Genomic DNA, 18,367 nt, shown 5'->3' with positions numbered 1-18,367 from the left:
AACAGTGGCACAGGTGCCTAAGGTTGCTGACCCCTGATCTAAGTTAACAGTTCAGTTATTGAGAAAATTTAACCGGAACCACTGATAGTTGGGGGGTGTTTTATGTTAATTAAAGGGCGATTTATTTAGGTAGTCAACAAAACACATACTTGATACATAAACTTGGGTCACAATTTTTATTATAATCAATTTCTGAGGGTTTAAATCGCTCAGGTCAATTGATAAAACATGTCAGAATTTTTGAAGGTATCAGGAGTTAACATAGCAAAGAATTTTCACACTAGCTTCCTAAAAGTTTTGTGTTAATTTCTCTTTCCTTTGCATTCTGGAAGTTGATCATCTGACTGGCTGCACCATGTCCAGTTCCCTGATTTAGGGGACATGGGGCTGTTTCCAGTTTGAAAAATGGCCCATGATGATACACAGGGCTTAGTGTACTGGACTGTACCTGCACACTACAGAGTGGATCTTACAGTTACTATTACAATTACAATTCACATCTGGCAGAAGCTTTTTACAACAACATCAGGTGCCATAAAGCTCTGGCTCTGGTCCAAAGGACTCTTCTTTAAAAAAACATGGTTACCCATATTATTCGAGGACTGCAGTGACTTCAGCTGCAGCAACAGTTGATGCTGCTCACGTGACTGGATGCTGTGGGGAAAGGACGGCATCTGCACTCGTTTCTAACCAAGTAGGCCACCATGCCGCTGCAGAGAAAAATAGTCACGCAGTCGATAACCTTGTCGCAAAAAAAAAAAAAAAAAAAGTCAAAAACAGTCGGTCACAGCAGGGGGTTAAAATATTTTCCATTAAGCACAGAAACAGTTTTTGAGGCGATTCTCTCACTGTGGTTGTATAGAAATAATTTTGAATCTACTTCACAGTCTTGTTCCTGATTTACTTGCAAACCCTGCTCAGATTATTCGCCCACACGGCTTTAATCTTTACACTACATTTGAGGCTGAATGTTCTACTGAATGTTTCTATACCAATGCAACTGGAGGCTAAATTTATGCATACACTTGTGCATGTTTGCATGGGGGTGTGTGTGTGTGTGTGTGTCTGTGTGTGCACTTCTGCTGGTCCTGGAGCTGTGTGGTTTCCAGTGATGTGGAACAACACAGTTTGGAGCCAGGGGTTGGTTAGTGTCTCCTCTTCTTCTCGCCCCAGGAGCCGTCAGCCGGCTCTTATTCTCACCCCAGAGCAGGGAAATATGCTCAGGCTCACCTATTCACAGATGAGCCATGACAGCGTGATATATTTATACATTTATCTTGTCCTCAAACTCGGGTTCCCAGCAGCCTCGAGGGCTCAGAGGAATTGTTTTTCTTATTTTAACCATGAGGGAAATATATTTTAAAAGCACTCATCGTCATGAACCAAAACTTATTTTTGAGGCTATTTTGTTATATTAAGCTAAAACAATAAAATCAAAAAATAAAAATACTTTATGTACTGTGTTTTAATAAGACAGTTTCATGTATTATGGTGCCATACGACAACAAGTTTGATGTATGTAGACCGTACAATGATCACACCGACTGAATCTTATTGACTATGACCCAAATCAGTATATAAGAAAACATCATCGGCATACGTGATCCATCTGCACTGTAGTGGTAAACAGCAAAGCCCAACAGGAATGGATTTTGCGCTGCATTCCCATTGGTTGTTTAGTCGATGTAGGTTGCAGCAGCAGTCACAATTTGAGATGGTTGTCCTAAATATCTGACACTGTTAGAATTTTGTCCCAGGCCATCTTCGGTCACAAGACTGTGACAGCGTTACTTCCAAGTTGGTTATCTTTCGTCTGAGGCAGGCTTTAGGGAAAAAGTGTGAAAAGATAGCACATCCCAAATCGTCAAGTCAAGGAGGACGCAGAGCATGGAGTCCCAGGGCTCGGTGCTGAAATGTGTCTTGTCCTCCTTGATTAGACGATTTGGCCTGTGCTACCTTTTTGCACTTTTTGAATATTGGACTTTGGGTTTTACAAACCACTGAAAAACATTCTGTTGAAGTGGAACCATCTCCTCCAACCAACACAGGCTTTAGGGAATCAGGAACGCTTTAGCAGCATTATAGTTCCCTCTGAATGTTATTGGGTACCTCTTTTATTGTTTCGGCAACTTTCAACAAAGGTCTATTTCCCCTGTGATTTAGCCATAACTTGCCTGAAATACTCATTTCAGGTAGGAGGCTGTACACTATAACTATAATCAAACTCAATATTTTGAACAACTAACCTTACAAACTGCTATAAAATGCATGGTCATTTTATGACTTAATAATAAAAAAAATAATAATAATGGGGGGGTATTTTATTAATTTGTAAGATTTTGGTTTTATTTAATATCATAGACACTGAAATAACCTTAATGCCTTAACAACAACCTTAACAACACCCATCTCCACCAGAAATGGGTGTACCAGATTATAAGATCCCTGTTCACCCCAAAAATACCTCCTGGAATTTGCCAAGCAATTACTGCGTCAGACTTTTTCCGATCAATGGATTCCATGCATTATACATGGACCCTGGGGGTTAACAACTATCTATGTGACCTAGATTCATAGGGTCAAGATGTTTCATGGGTCAAATGTTGCCTTAGGGCTACCTGTCACTTTAAGGATGTTCAAAAGTTCAGTATTTAAACAATGGAGTTTAAAGCAGAAAAAAATTATTGGCTTTATTGATTAACACTGTGTCAATGTGATAGCAATAATATGAGGTTGTTAAAACATGCTGTAAATTTAAGTTTATCTCCATAGTTAAAGTTTTGGGGCCTTGTCTTCTTCAATCTGTATGTTTTAAGACACATTTGGCCTTTTCTTGGCAAATCCTCAGCCTTGTGGTTGTGTTTTATGGGCCTATACTAGTTAGCACTAAAGAAGCTGTCTAGATGTGAGATGGGAAATCCATCATCGTGGGTTCTTAATGACCTATGTAATGATGCATGACTCTGAGCCATGTGAGCAAGATGGCTGGGTGGAAAAAAAAAAACTGCTGAGAACGGCATAATTAATCGGGAAGTGGAGGACCTTAGCTATATTGTAGCCACGATAAGGATAATAACCCTGGGGCCATTTCATAACACTTACCGTCCTGAAATGTGCTACATGGATCAGGGTGTCCATTTATTGTAGATATTGGAACGGTGCAGTGTCATCAGGAATTATGTGGATGAGTGATGTTTGATTACTGGTCAGACCACTGGGGGGGAAATGTTCTCTGGTTTTGCTGATTAAAAATCAAACTGGCCACAAGTCATATCTGTTCCTGCCTAAAAACGCAATAAGACATGCCGGTACCGTATCGATCTTGTGAAAACCTCCGTCTTCTTCAAGTGCCACCTCCTAATTGGCAATTTTTTTTAATAGACACAAAAAACAACCTTGTGTTTTAGCTTGATGTCATTGCATTTTTGTTTTTTAGTTTATCCAGTGGCGTTTTGAGAGGGCTCGAAAAATGAAAATCACCAAAATTAGAGGTTTTCACAACAACAGTATCATGCAGAATAGCCACTTTTACCGGTCATTGAGTATACTTATTAATCATTATAATTACATTTGACTTACAATGGATGGTAAGGTGACACTATACTCAACTGCTGCTGCTATATTTTTTATTATTATTATTATTATGTGCAGGCTGTAGCAAAAGACTCCTTGGAATATATTTATAGAAATCTGTTTTCGCCCTAATTTTAACTGGCCTCTCCTTCCCTTCCAGAACCTGAAGGTGAGAAGCACCAAGGACTGCAAGGATCAGTCTGCCAAGAACTCCCTGGAGAGTAAGTCACCTCGTGTTACACACTCCTACGGCGGCCATAATTACGTCCTATCTAGGGGTGTAATTACTTGCCTGGACCTCAACACCGACCACACCGAAGCAATTGACTCAGCAAGTTGAAATGAAGTGGGGTGGTGTCGCTGGTTTATGCAAATTTTGACAATTACATGAACATTTTGTCAGAAGCTAATTTGTCAAACATTAATATAAGGTTGTTTTTTATAACTGGGGAAAAGGTAAATCTGCTGCTCACTGAGAGAATTAAATTTCTTGATACATTAAAATTATTTGTTTCTATCTGTAGTTATACACATTCCTGTATGACTGTGTGATGACCCTCAAAGCTTTAAATTCACATCAGTGCAGTAACTCAGTAACATAAGCATGGCGATTTAAGTTGATTTCTGTCCTTTTGTGCTTCTTCATAGCTTTGCTGTATAAACCCGTGGACAGAGTGACACGCAGCACGCTGGTGCTTCATGTGAGTATGAACGAGTTTGCTTTGCATTTATTAAACCGTAGATTAACCACAGACTATATAAAACACTCACCAAGACCCTGCCTGCAGTTTATTTGAATATATTTTAATGAAATAATTGTTAGGTTTATATTTTAGGTGTTTCTTACTTTTTTCTGCTTTTTGAGAAAATACATTAATTCCATCACTAGTCCATGTTTTGATTCGAGATACACATTGTGCATCAAAGAGCTTAAAAAGAAGAGCATGCTTGAATAGGCAGTATGTCTAATGTTAAAACATGCTGAATGCTGTTTAGTTTGTACAGTGCAGAGTTTTTTCTAGTATACTTGTATTTGCACATACATCCAGTTGCCAGAATAAAATTTTGCGTTTATGTAAACAAATAAATACACTGAATATCAACATTTAGACTTCTTGTATAGCTGCTGTAGCCACTTTTGTTTACTTGTTTGCTTTGTTCACTTCATTAGCCGCCAAAACTGCTTGGTTCAGGTTCAGAAAATGTTCATCCTCATGGTAGAGGTTAGGAAAAAGACATGGGTAATGTTATGAAATGTTAGATAATGTTTGCTGACAACGGCTAACGAACGATAGTCCGGTCTGCAGAGGCAAAGTCCTGTTCACTCCTTTTATTGTCACTAGATCACAAAACCTGAACACGTGACATTTCAGCATATCCTTGGTTTGCAGAAACGTAAAATGGTGACGTTTTTCCTGGCGACTGCATGGCTGGCACATGATGCACCTGGATGTGTGTGCTGTGTGTGTTTGGGTTTGCGTGTATTACTAGTTGTTAACCGGTAGCTGTGTGTGTGTGCCACAGGACCTGCTCAAACACACCCCGTCCAGCCACCCGGACCACCCGCTGCTGCAGGACGCCCTGCGGATCTCCCAGAACTTCCTGTCCAGCATCAACGAGGAAACGACGCCGCGACGCCAGTCCATGACCGTCAAGAAGGGAGAGGTGAGGAGTGTGAGTGACAAAATGAGAGGCTTCACAAAAAATTAAAATGTCCTGGCTGTAATTGTGACTGAGCTGAACAGTAACTGTGTTAGCTGTGATCTTTTCCATGCAGTTAGAAAAGGAGGAGGGAACACGCTGCACACTACATGCTTTTAAAGGGGCGTTAAAATGTGGAATAAGCACCTAAAATGGTGGTTTTCATCGTCAGGTTAACTCGCTGATATGTTTTATCCCTTTTTCCCCACACTTATTCTATATTTTTAGAGTCTAAATGGTCCTCGCTTCCATCGACCATCTGCAGTTTTTCACCGTGCAGCTTTTATTGTGAAATTCAAAGTAGAAGCAGGTTCCTTTTCTCATCTTTGTGACTGAGTGTTTTATTTTGAAAGGCTCCACAATGGTAGTGAAGAACAAAAGTCAAGCATGCTCATTTACAGTAACATGAGTAAATGTAATTAGTTACTTCCACCTCTTTAAAGAACGAGGCGTCGGTGGAGATCACCAATATTTTGTGCGAGATGACCGTTTTTGTGTGTTTTTGTGTCAGGCAGTCGCTCTCTCGCCTCTTAAACCTTCACCACATGTGCCTGCATTGATATTTCCTCTGCATGTTCCTGTATCAGTGTGTGGTGATCTGTAAGGATCCCAGCTCCCACATGTGACAGTTATCCCCTTTGACTTATTAGGCTGTTTTCTGGTATGCCAGTTTTGACGCTATCGCCAATGTCGCGCCACACAAAGGCACAGCGGTTTTATTTTTTTTGTTCTTTTTGAAGGTCGAACTTCACGGCTCCCATAGGAACCGAACAATATATCACCTACCTCTGTACCAGGAATACTTTTATCAAGACAGGAGACATGAAAGATCTCGACAGCAGTTCATTTTAACAGCCACTCCTGATTTAGATTTAGTCTGACGATACACAGCGCAACTTACATGCAATACAGTGCGTGTTGTGAATGAGATTTTTACTGTTGCTGTGTCACCAAAACCTTTTGAAACATTACAAATAATGATGCAAACCCAGATCATGACTTTCAGTGGATGGAGCTCCAAAACAATTGAGTTGCATGCAACCAAACCGCATGAAAAAAAAACCCAACATATCTTAGTTTTAGTCACAGTTTAGTCATTTGAATTTCTTTCGTATGAATCTAGATTTTGTCCACAAAAACTGCAGTGGTTTTAGTCGACAATTCGAAGTTGTAGTCTAACTGGTCTAACTCTAATGAATCTTTTTTTGTTTTTTTTTGGTTTTTTTTGTCTCTGTAAATTCCTCATTAATTTATTTGTTAAGGATGTCAATACACAGATTGATCTACATTCCGCATTATAGCTTCTTGTATTTTGTATCTAGCTTTTAGTCGCTGTCGGGTAAAAACCTTGCCTTCAGTTTTTGTTTTAACTTTTTTTTTTTTTTGCACAATAAAAGCAAAACATCAGAACAAGAATGAAATAACAATAGATTGTGCAGGTGAGGTACAGAAAACCCCTAGGGGCTTATAGGAGAATCCCACCTCAAAATTTGATTACATATAAAAAAAGAAAAAATGTCAACAAACCAACAAAAAAGAGCAAATATACATTAAGTCAATGCAAATATACATTAGATCAATGCAGTAAAGGTGTGTAAAGGTGTGTAAAAAAGAGTGTATAGACCTATGTGAGTATGTGTACATGTGTGAGTGTACATGTTTATGTATGAATGTGAATATGAATACGAGTGTGTGAAGGCAAAAAGCTGTTGAGTTTTTACATTCTCCCACATGGGGTTCAGGAAGCTCTATAACCCTTAGAGTTATGAAACCTTTACAAAAATAATCATATAAACTGAAAACATATACAGTCGTCAACCTGCTGAGACAAGACTGTTTTCCTTTTCCTTTAGTTTCTGAAAAGTTGATATTATGGCGATACAAGGTTTTGATTGACCAGCAGCGTTTTGTTTTTATGTTGTTTTTTATATCAGCAGTAAAGCTCGTCCATATTTCTGTTTCCCCTCAGGAGCTGTGTTTTCATTTATCTAGTTTCTGGCATTTTTCTTTTTTTTTTTTTTTTGATGAAAATGACATGATATTTCATCATAGTTTTTGTCAGCAAAGGCTCATTTTTTGCTCATTTTCATCCAGGAAAAAAAAAAATGTCTTTGATGAATTCTTGTAAGTTTGGTCGACAAAATGAATTCTGCCAGATAATTAATTTGTTTCTGTTTCAGTTTCCTAAAGTCACGACCCTGCCCTTTAAATGACCTTGATGTCATTGCCAAATAACTGTACGGCCAGGTGGGGCGGCGGGAAGTGGTGTGTGTGTGTGTGTGTGTGTGTGTGTGTGAGTGTGTGTGTGTGTGGTGGGGGGGGGGGGGGGGGGGGGGGGGGGGGGGGCAGCACCCTAAAGCCAAAGCCATGCCCTTATATGGTAATAACAGGATCGCCTGGGAGCTTCTCTGTTTGCTCTCTCTCTCTCTCTCTCTCTCTCTCTCTCTCTCTCTCTCTCTCTCTCTCTCTCTCTCTCTCCAGTGGTTTTGCCATCCTTCCATCACCCCTGACACACACACACACACACACACACACACACACACACACACACACACTGTCTCTGCCATCCCAGGAGATGACTTGTCGCACATGAATGGATGCCTCTTGATTGATAGCTTGCGTGACACTGCCGTACATAATGCCTTGTAATGAGCCACCAGTCCGCTCTGACTGGCAGATTCCAAGTTAATTATTCATAAAGAGGGTATCGGGGGGGCGGGGGCGGGGGCGGGGGGGTTAGGTGGCGGTGGTGGGGGGGCGAGCGGAGTGACTGTCGGCTCCTCCCGCTGCTCACAGGGGGTCATTACTGCACTCTCGCCGTACAAGCGCTCACATAATGTATTCTATCACTCTGCTCCATCCGCTGTCCCTCTTTCTTTCTCTCTCCTTTGCTCTTTAACACACACACACACACCTACCAACACACACACACACACACACACACACACACAAGCAGGCTGCCCCACCTCCTATATCCCCACAGGCCCCATTTGCAGCCCAGTCTGCCCAGACCTCCACACCAATCATCAAATATTGATAATACATACATGAAAAGCAGCACATGGAAATCAATGGGGCTCATTATCTTGCACCTTACAGGAGAGAGGGAGGGAGGGGTGTGTGTATAAATATGCTTGAGGTTTTTGTCTGCATTTTACCCGAGCAAATGTCAGTGAGATGCAGATTTTAGCATCCGGTGGCATCTCACACTGCAAAAAGTCAAAATCTTACCAAGATTATATGTCTTATTTCAAGTAAAAATGTCTTATTTCTAGTCAAAATATGTCATTACACTTAAAATAAGACATGATCACCTCAGAAATAACTTGTTTTTAGACCATTTTCACTTGTTTCAAATGAAAATTTACTTGAAACAAGTGAAAATGAGCTTGAAACAAGAAACAAATTTTGCAAATTTTTACTTGTGACACAAGTGAACAAGAAAAAATTTGCTTGTTCCATATATAATAATCTTAATATAATTAAGATTTTGACTTTTTGCAGTGCAGATCTCGAATCTCGGATCTCATCTCAGATTTTTTCTAACTTCAGGTCTTAAATCCATCGATGGCCTGTGTCTCATAAAAAGCGATAATCATACTCACATCCACAACACAGAGCAACAAAGCACAGACGCTGCATTGCTCCTTACATGCTTTAATTGTGTGACATGTGAAATACAGCGCAGAGGCTTTATTCCTCTTTATTCGTCTGTGTTTCAGCAAAGCGATCGTTAATATTTCAACTTTTTCAAGTAGAAAAGATGCTGCCTGAAGCCTCAGCTCGGGGGCTGCGAAGGCCATGAAGGACACATACAGTCGAGGTTAATTCTAAATAATTGATACGCGGCGGCTCAACACCCTGTGGCAGTCGAATACGAAGCTATTGTATAACACAGACGCCTATATCACTCAAAACTGCATTCCATCTAACGTAACTGCTGATTTGGCTCGGCGTCGGCCAAACATCCCACAGTAACGTCTCTTTTCTCCAATAACCCTCAACAACCAAGGCCTTAATCTCCACTGTTGACCTGCACCTCCGAAATATTCATGCAGTGCTTATTAACTCATAATATACCCTTATTATCCTTATTATACAGCACCGGCTTACATTGCAGGTTAAATTCTGTTTTAAAATGTTTACTAAGAAATGCAATCTTTATTGAACTTCTAATCCTAAACTGTGCTTTCACATTCATCAGTAAGCTGTAAAGCATATACAGATAGATAAATTGATTGATCGATTGATAGATAGATCAACCAGGTCTAAGCTATTGAGCTAAAATTCGCTAGCCACTAAAAATACTTGGTTAAGGTTAAGGAGAGGTTATTATGAAGGTTAGGGGAGGGTTTGCCACAGTGGTTAAGGTTAGGAAAAGGTCAGGGTTAAGGTTATGAAATGTGAGATAATGTTAGGTAATATTAGCAAATGTTCACCAATATTAGCTCGTGCTGTTACTTACAGGGCCACTAGAGGGCGCTTAACTTTAAAACGTATTTCTAGGTCCTAATAAGCTGCTGTACAAACGATCTATGGGGTCGATTTTTACTAGAGGACAGTAACAGATAGATAGATATACAGATAAATAGATATGTGGATAAATAAAAAAAAATAATAAAGTAAGTGCATATAATGACGTCTTTCTGCTTTGTGTGTCATGTTAAGAAACTTTCATCCCAAATTTTCTCACGGCTGCTTTTGTACACTTCATGTAGGCAAATTGTGACAATTTATTAGTTTAGTAGCTGATGTTGATTTATTGCACGTGTTGCACATTTTTCCATAATGTGGAGTTTCGACTGGAGGTTTTTAGAGCTGAAACCGCTGCGGGGCAGCTGTTGCAAAACCACCACGAGCGTTAAACCAACACTAAAGGGTGTGGACGGCTAAACAAACACTGGTGTGGCGTCGACTTTTACACTCTGAGCTCTTATCTCGACCGTTTTTCCTGCGATGCGGCCCGGCTACGTTGCAGGGCGTCGGGAATACGTTGGAATTACGACTTGAAAGAAAACTTTTCATTGTAATTTCCCCGGAGTGATCTCGTTTAATCTGTCATTGAGACACCTCTGGGTCTTGACCCAGTCTGTTCAGAGGGAGTGGAAGAGATCAGATCGAGCGAGCGATGGAGGAGGGAGAGGATGGAGGAGCTCAGGCCCGTGGAGGAATGAGGAGGCGCCGAATCCTCCCCCTCGCCCTCCATAGCTGCACGTCAGCGAGTAACCTGTAGTTTGCTCAGTGGAGGCACGCGGGAGCGGAGCGGCACAAGTGGCCCCCAGGGGCGTCGGCCCGGCCAGATGGGGGGACAAACAGAAGCTGCTTAATTAAAATGCAAATGAGGGCGCCGCCTGAATCTGAAATCATCTCCTCTCTCTGCTTTGTTTGCCTTGGGGAAAGATACGCTCCTGATGTGAGTGTATGTGTCATTATGTACTATACTGGAGATGCACACACACACACACATCTACACGGCTGTCTCCATCACTCATCACACAAATCCGTTCACTTACACACACACATACACACAGTTTTACACAAGAAATAAGCATATATGGTAGGGCCGGGACGATATGCTTTTTGATTTTACGATTTATTGTGATTTTTGTTTTTTGAGTTCTCGTCTAGTTTGTGTCTGTGATTCTCCTAGAGGTCACTAGAGGTCATTTTCTACAGTGAAATGGCTCCTATGGGGGTGAACATCATCACACAGGAATCAAATGTGGCTCATTGAATCCACCAGAGTCTCAGCTTTCCAGTCAATTATTTTCCTTAAGTTTCTGAACATTTTGGTCATTTTCTGATAGTTTTTATTGGAATTCTTTACAAGATTTTTTTTTTTCTTTCAAACTTTATGTTTTTTTTTTTTTTTTTTTTTTTGGAATGGGGTGGATTTGTTGGCACTTCAATGGAAATTTTTCTTTTTTGTTTTTGAAGAAGTTTGGGGGGGGGGGCGTAATTTTCTGGTACCTTTAGGATAATTATCTTGTTTCTTTTTCCCCTTTCACCTTAAATATATAATTATAAAAATTATAAATATAGTTTCACGGTAACTGCTTCACAAAATGTTTTTGCTTAAATTCTGATCATTTCTGTAATATTCATATAACTGTTTTTCTTCACTTTTTGAAAATTTTGGTTGAAATTCTCTGGTGAATTTCAGGTACTTTTACATGAATTTTTTACCAGATTTTCACCAGATTTTTCACCATGAATTTTTCACCAGAGTCAAAGCCAACTGATGCAGCTCCAAGACTGTTTAGGCCCCAGTCTGCACACACACACCATTTTACAACAGGCCACAAGAACACATGTGGACTGCAGGCTTTGGGGCCCAAACTGCATGGGATTAGCAGAAGGTGGGCGTGTCTGCAAAGGGCAGAGCCGTGGCTGCCCAGAGAACCCATTTTCATTCACACACCTGGAGGTCAGAGGTCAAGGGACCCCGCTGAACGTTAACATGCCAGTATTTCCCTCACCAAAATTTTGGAGCGAGATTTTGCCGACAACCTGGCGTGACATCCTTGACATCAATCGATTTCTTAGATTCATTAGGTGATCCTCAGTGAGTCAGTTTTTTCCCACAATTAGTATTATCATTAAAACCCAGCTTTACTTCCTCACACAGATGCATACTGTGTCACACACACACCCAGGCAGCAGTGTGTGTGTGGACGCTGGGAGAGCACAGATGCCCCTCCAAGCATGTGCTCTAAATATAGATGTAGATCTTTTGTAAATTCATGCAATTACTCGCACACACACACACACACACACACGTACTCAGCGAGGCTCTTCGGTCAATATTTAATCGGTGCTGTGTGCTGTCAGTGTGCTCTCTCTCTCCCTCTCTCTCTCCCTCTCTCTTTCTCTCTCTCTCTCTCCCTCTGTCCCAGTCAGCTATTATGAGAGATGGACAAAGTCGTGTTTCTCCTAGTGGCCGGTGTTATGGAAATGTCATCCGATTCGCTGAGACAGCTTGTTTGCTAAGGATGTCTTTTACCCAGAAGGACAGAGACGCAGCAGCATAAGTTATTCTGTCCGGTGAAATAAAGCCTGAAAACTGGAATATTTATCTGCATCTCTGCATCTGAAAAATTGGCCTCATTTGACTGAGCAGGAAAAAAAAAAAAAAACAGGATCAACTCATTCATCCAGTGTCAAATGAATAAAACCCTTTTTTTTTCTGTTGAAGTGAAAAAAGGACATTCACGCTGTCTTAATTCTGATTTGATTCGCTGTTAATCCTCATTTGGGGATTTGTCATGGCACCCTCGAGTTTGCAGGTAAACAGACAGATGTGATGGTGTCCAGTTGTTTGGGCGGCCCGCCTCGCCCCTTTATCCGTGCACAATGTGACGCTCACACACTCTGACACGGCCCGGGGCTTGTAAACCCTTAATCTATGTGTTATCCTCCCTTTATCTTATCTCCTTATAGTGAGATCAATGGACGAGAGGATTAGCTCCGCGGCCTGATGGGCAGCGTCGCTCCTCAGTGGGTCACTGTCAGTGCTGTCCACTAAAGTGAACCCTGTGAAATCTGAGAAGACACGACCTATTTTTAACATTAAACTACAAGAAAATAACCGTAAAACAGAAAATTACCCCCAAAATTTTGTATAACAATAAAAAAAAAATTACCATTGAATTGCCAATAAATTCCTGATTTTTGTTTTTTTATATATATATATATATATATAAAAAAAAAAAAAAAAAAAAAAACAGAAAATTTGAAAAAAAAAAAATCTGGTGAAAAATTCATGTGAAAGTAACAGAAATTCACCAGAGAATTTCAACAAAAAATTTCAAAAAGTGAGGAAAAATAGTCATATGAATATTACCAAAAATGATCAGAATATAAGCAAAACATTTTGTAAAGCAGTTACTGTGAAACTATATTTATATCTTTTATAATTATATATTTCAGGTGAAAGGGGAAAAAGAGAAACAAGATAATTATCCTAAAGTTATCTAAATACCCCCCAAAAATTCATAAAAAAAAAGGCCTCGCCATTGAAGTGCCAACAAATACCCCAAAAAACATAAAGTTTGCACCAAAAATTCTTGTAAAGAATTCCAGTAAAACTATCAGAAAATGACCAGAAAATGTCAACAAAAATGTTTGAAAACTTAAGGAAAATAATTACATGAATATTACCAAAGAAATGACCAGAATGTAAGTTACCATAAAACTGTACCATTTCAAATTTCATTTCTAATTTTATAATTATATATTTAATACATATATATTTAACACTTTTTCAAAATAAATGCCCTCCCACAACCTCAAGGTTTCACAGAGTTAATAAAAGTCTCTCTGCTCCTGAGTAACACAGTTATCTGATCGTTTGCTTCTTCCGCCCTGAGACCTTTACCTGGAAAACATGAAGATAAACGGGCTTGACCTGACGCTGACCAGGGGTCACGGCGCGTTAGTTGGCCTGCTGAGGCTCATTCTGGACAATAATCCAACATAATCTGTTGCTGTAATTTCTGTCCTGATGTAAACAGGAGCTTTCGGTCATTAGATGACTGCCTCCTGCAAAGCCGGACCAAAACTGTCCCGGGATTTTATTTAGTCACGTATTTGGACACGGATGATCTCTACTTATCATTTAATTTTTAAAAATAACTTTACAACTTTACTCTTGTAAATACAACAAAGTGTCACTCAACTTGCTGCACAACATCAGACAGATTAAGTTAAAAAAAAAAACAAGTTAAAAAACAAATCAAGACATTACAATGAAAAGAAGTTGTACGGCATCAGATAAAAATAAAACGTTGGAACAAAATCAAAAACAAAAACAAGTTAAAAACAAATTAAGCCATTTAAAAAAATCAAATTGGAGCAGTTTAAATCATTAATTGAAATTGTATTAAAAGCAGGAAAGCCAGCATGAAAGGGTATGCTCTAAATAAACTCTTTGGAGTGACTGAGAACTACAATTTTTTTTTTTTTTTTTACACCCAGATGCTCCTCAATCTAAAGCAGTGATCACAGGTTTGAACCAGAAAAGGCTTCATTTCGTTTAATTTCATTTCTTTCCTCTGGCCCATGCATTATGGTACCCACACAGAGCTGCACAGTGACAGCGATCATTTAAAGAAGAGGCCAAAAAAACTGAAGCTGCACGTCCTAAATATAGACCGACATGACCGCACGCAGATTGACAGAACCAAGCCAGCACAGAGCCTTATTTTATACTGTAGCGAGAAAACATCCCCGGGGGTTTTTTACAGTACATGTTGTACTGTACGTCTGCACAAATAGGCTGCTCCTGCGTCTCCAAAGTGCCAAGACGGAGAGTGAAGAGATGTGTCTGCACGCCGCAGCCGAGCAAATACGAACCAGGGGCTCATTAGAAAGAGCAAACCGTGTTTTCTCATCTGTGTGTTGTGACACAAATTGGGTGGGAGGAACATATTTGAACAGTTTCGCCGTGGGAAGAGGAGCGATGCATACACGGTACAAACCACAGCTTTCCTTAATGAGGCATGATTTGGTCTCTACAATATAAATTGACAACATGCAGGGTATTTTTCCTATTTGTGCCCGGGTCATGATTAAACTTAGTAGTAACCACCGTTGTGCAGGCTGCAGTAGAGTTTTCTAATTTGACTGCAATACCGACGCACCCCACTGTGGCGCTATACCATAATGAGCACAATACATCTACCACAGAATAAGAGGAGCTGTGTGTTTGTGCTGCCTTGCTAAATAGAGGCAGAGCGAGTGACTGCACGCCGTGTGCATCACACAGCCGAATCCTCTCTTCTTTTGCACCAGAGCAGCTTCATGAATCTGAAGGTTACACGTCATGATCGAGTTCCCCAAACAGACCCCAGGTCAGCTTTCCAAACCACTAAGAAGCTGCTTTAAACTTTCCAAATATGGATTTTTTTTTTTTTTAACAAGAGATTTGAAAAGACTGAAGGCAACAGATGAAACACAACAAAACAACTTGTAGGATAATAAGTGAAGTGTCAGCTGCTACTCCTGATTCACATTTCATGTTACAGTATGTGTGTGTGTGTGTGTGTGTGTGTGTGTGTGAGGTAGTGAGCTGCAAAGGGTGGAGGATACACCGGAGGGGAGATATGGCTCTACTTTACTGGAATATTATTAACAGGATTCCTATTATTATCTTAACTTATAGGCCTTCTGTAATAATAATAATAATAAAAAATAATAAATGCATCGTCGCAATTTTCATTGTGCAAATGATCAAACTAGAGAGTGGATACCCATTTCAAGCCTGACAGGTCCCGACAGGTCCCGACAGGTCACAACAGGTCCTGACAGGTTGGGCCTGGTTGGGCAAAAATTTAGAAATTATGTTTGGGTTTAGGTCAAGTTTGGTGATGTTGGCATTATTTACTGAAACATGATGGACCTGCTGTCTGTTCTGGGCAGGGCTTCATGTACAGTGCTGGAGTTTACGTGATGCCACTGAAGGCAACACGTAGGCTGTTTCAGGTGGTAAATGTAACCTGATGATGGAGGACGAATGAACACCTCTGTGACTGTGACAACAAGAAAAGCTGAGCGTTATAGGCAGCAGGAAAGGAAGCTTTATGGCACAACAGCTGGATTAGATTAGATTAAATTAGATTGGATTAGATTAGATTAGATTAGATAGTGCAGGTGGAGCTGATAAAGTGGCCGCTGAGCCTGTATCGTATCGCTGTCCAGATTGAGGTATCGCAGTTTGTCCATATCGTGTGTATCGGCACACTCTGTGTCCCGTTGTGGGCGTGCGTCCCCGGCGGTCACCATGGAGACGGAAAGCAGCTCGTGTGGAAGTTCTTCATCACATCCATCATCATCATCATCATCATCATCATCATCATCATCATCGCCGGCTGCATTATCAGGCTGGTAATGAATAATTATATCCGCCATCGGGAATTAGACCTCTATCATATCCTTAGCTGGGAGATCAGGACATGATTGTTATCTGCCTGTGTGTGTGTGTGTGTGTGTGTGTGTGTGTGTGTGTGTGTGTGTGTGTGTGTGTGAGTGCAGCTGGTTTGATGATGCGTCACATTGCTTGGAAGCAGCAGTGTGGTATCTCCTCATCTCTCTCTCTCCCTCTCTCTCTCTGTTTCTTCTCTCTCTCACACACACACACGCACACACACACACACACACACACACACACACACACTTCCTCTCATACACAAACTCAAGCTCTTCATCCCTTTTTTCACTCACACACTCTCTCTCTCTAATAATCTCTCCTTTTCCCTATTGTCTCATTCTCTCTCCCTTCTTTCTCAAACACACACACACTCTCTCCCTTCTCCTCCCTCTCATTACACACACACACACACACACACACACACAAAGCAGTCACACACCGTGGAGGTCCTGACAGGTGTGTGTGAGGACAGATAACCCACCTACAGCAGCTTGAGCTCGCCCCTCACTGGTGTTTTCCAGCGGTGACAATAAGTGTGTGTGTTCGAGGGGAGGAGGGGGGAAGAGATGAGGAAGGGACGTGATTGGCCGGGCACAGCGATGATGTCATGCCTCACAGCCGTACCACCAGGGCTGAGTGGGCTGGGAGAAGGGAGGGAGGGCTGCTGTGTAGCACCAAATGATTTTATACAGCTTTATTGTTTAAAATAACAACCAAAAAAATCTACTTGGACAGAATGAGGAAGGTGGTTATCACTAATAAAATATAAGATGTAAAATTCAACATGAATGTAAAATATCCATAAAATCCATACCTGTCAACTCTCTCTCCTCCTATTTTGGCGTTTTTCTTGTTTATCTCCCCCACACACACATGCACACACACACACATCCAGCGAGTGTGTTGTGTGAAATGCGTGTTGTGAGATAAGATCGAGAGGCAGCCCTAATCTGCTTCACACATTAGGCTTAATTTTTCTCACGCTACCTGGCAACCCGCATAAACCGTCAGCTTTAAATCAACACCAACCAAAAACCAGAGGCGGGAGAAAATCATTACGTTATCGAGTAGGGTTTTTTTTTTTTTTGTGTGTGTGTGTACTTTTGTACTTTTTGGAGTATTTTTCACTGCATTACTGCCTTCACTATATTTTAAATCAGAACCATCACAGAGAACAAATGATCAGTGACAGATTGTGAAGCCTTTCACAATAAAAGTTCAGTCAGCAAAGATGAGAAGAGGAACCTGCTTCTAGTTTGTTGGTTCTACTATTTGTCATGTACAAATTTCACAATAAAAGCTCACAATAAAAGCCGAAAAACTGCATGGAAAAGATCCCAGCTAACACAGTTACTGTCTGGAAAAAGGAGCTCAGTCACTTTTTACTGCCAGGACATTTGAAATGAGACACTTTGGACTTTTACTGCAGTAGATTTTTACTGCACTACTTCTACTGATTAGAGTAACAGTACTTCTACTTTTACTGCAGTAAAATACCAGCAGAGTAACAGTACTACAACTTGAGGAACAGTTTGTAGTACTCTTTTCAACACTGACTGAAAAGGGACGCCATAGATTTTAGATTTATTGTTATGCCCGTGCTTGCATTCAACTCAACTCATTCAGTCACACACACACACACACACACACACACACACACAGAGAGAACAGACCCAGTGCAGCCACACGATCGATGGGTGAAGTGCTGATGGATTGACGATAAAGTCTATTAAATCCCTCCGTTCTGCATATTGACAAGCCCTCATTGATTTATTAGCTCTCATTATCCTTGTCAGTGGTTTTCTTATTAACGAGAACGCCTCGTCTCGCTGCCTGGCAAAGCCGTGATAACCTCTTCCTGTTCCCGAGAAATAAAATAAAGTCATTAACTGGGAGAAAGCTGCCAGTCACACCAGCGGGGCCGCAATCAAAAAAAAAAAAAAACTCCTGTGATTTTAAATTTTACTCAAGAGTCCAAGGTTTACAAAGATATCAAACATGTCATATTGAATTCCATGGAAATGTTTATAATAGAGTGATGCACAGGTTATTTGGATTTTTTTTGTTGTTGTTTTTTTGTAACTTTAAAGCAGCTCAAGGGGAAATTTAATGAGAAAATCAGAGCTGAAGGGTTCATCTCAGGTTCACCGTATCTGTTCCAAACAA

At 40.6% G+C, this 18,367-nt stretch overlaps 1 protein-coding gene across 1 annotated transcript in view; it reads left to right on the top strand.

Annotated features, from left to right (window-relative positions):
* Positions 1-18,367, top strand: part of bcr (BCR activator of RhoGEF and GTPase) — a 164,356-nt gene that overhangs the window by 120,861 nt on the left and 25,128 nt on the right. The window contains exons 6-8 of the mRNA XM_030065922.1: positions 3,734-3,794; positions 4,222-4,274; positions 5,098-5,238. Of these exons, the coding sequence (XP_029921782.1) occupies positions 3,734-3,794; positions 4,222-4,274; positions 5,098-5,238 (255 nt within the window). The remainder of the gene's footprint in view (positions 1-3,733; positions 3,795-4,221; positions 4,275-5,097; positions 5,239-18,367) is intronic.

Source organism: Myripristis murdjan, chromosome 12 (assembly GCF_902150065.1).
Source record: "Myripristis murdjan chromosome 12, fMyrMur1.1, whole genome shotgun sequence".
Lineage (NCBI taxonomy): Eukaryota > Metazoa > Chordata > Actinopteri > Holocentriformes > Holocentridae > Myripristis > Myripristis murdjan.
This window is presented reverse-complemented; position numbering and strand designations above follow the sequence as displayed.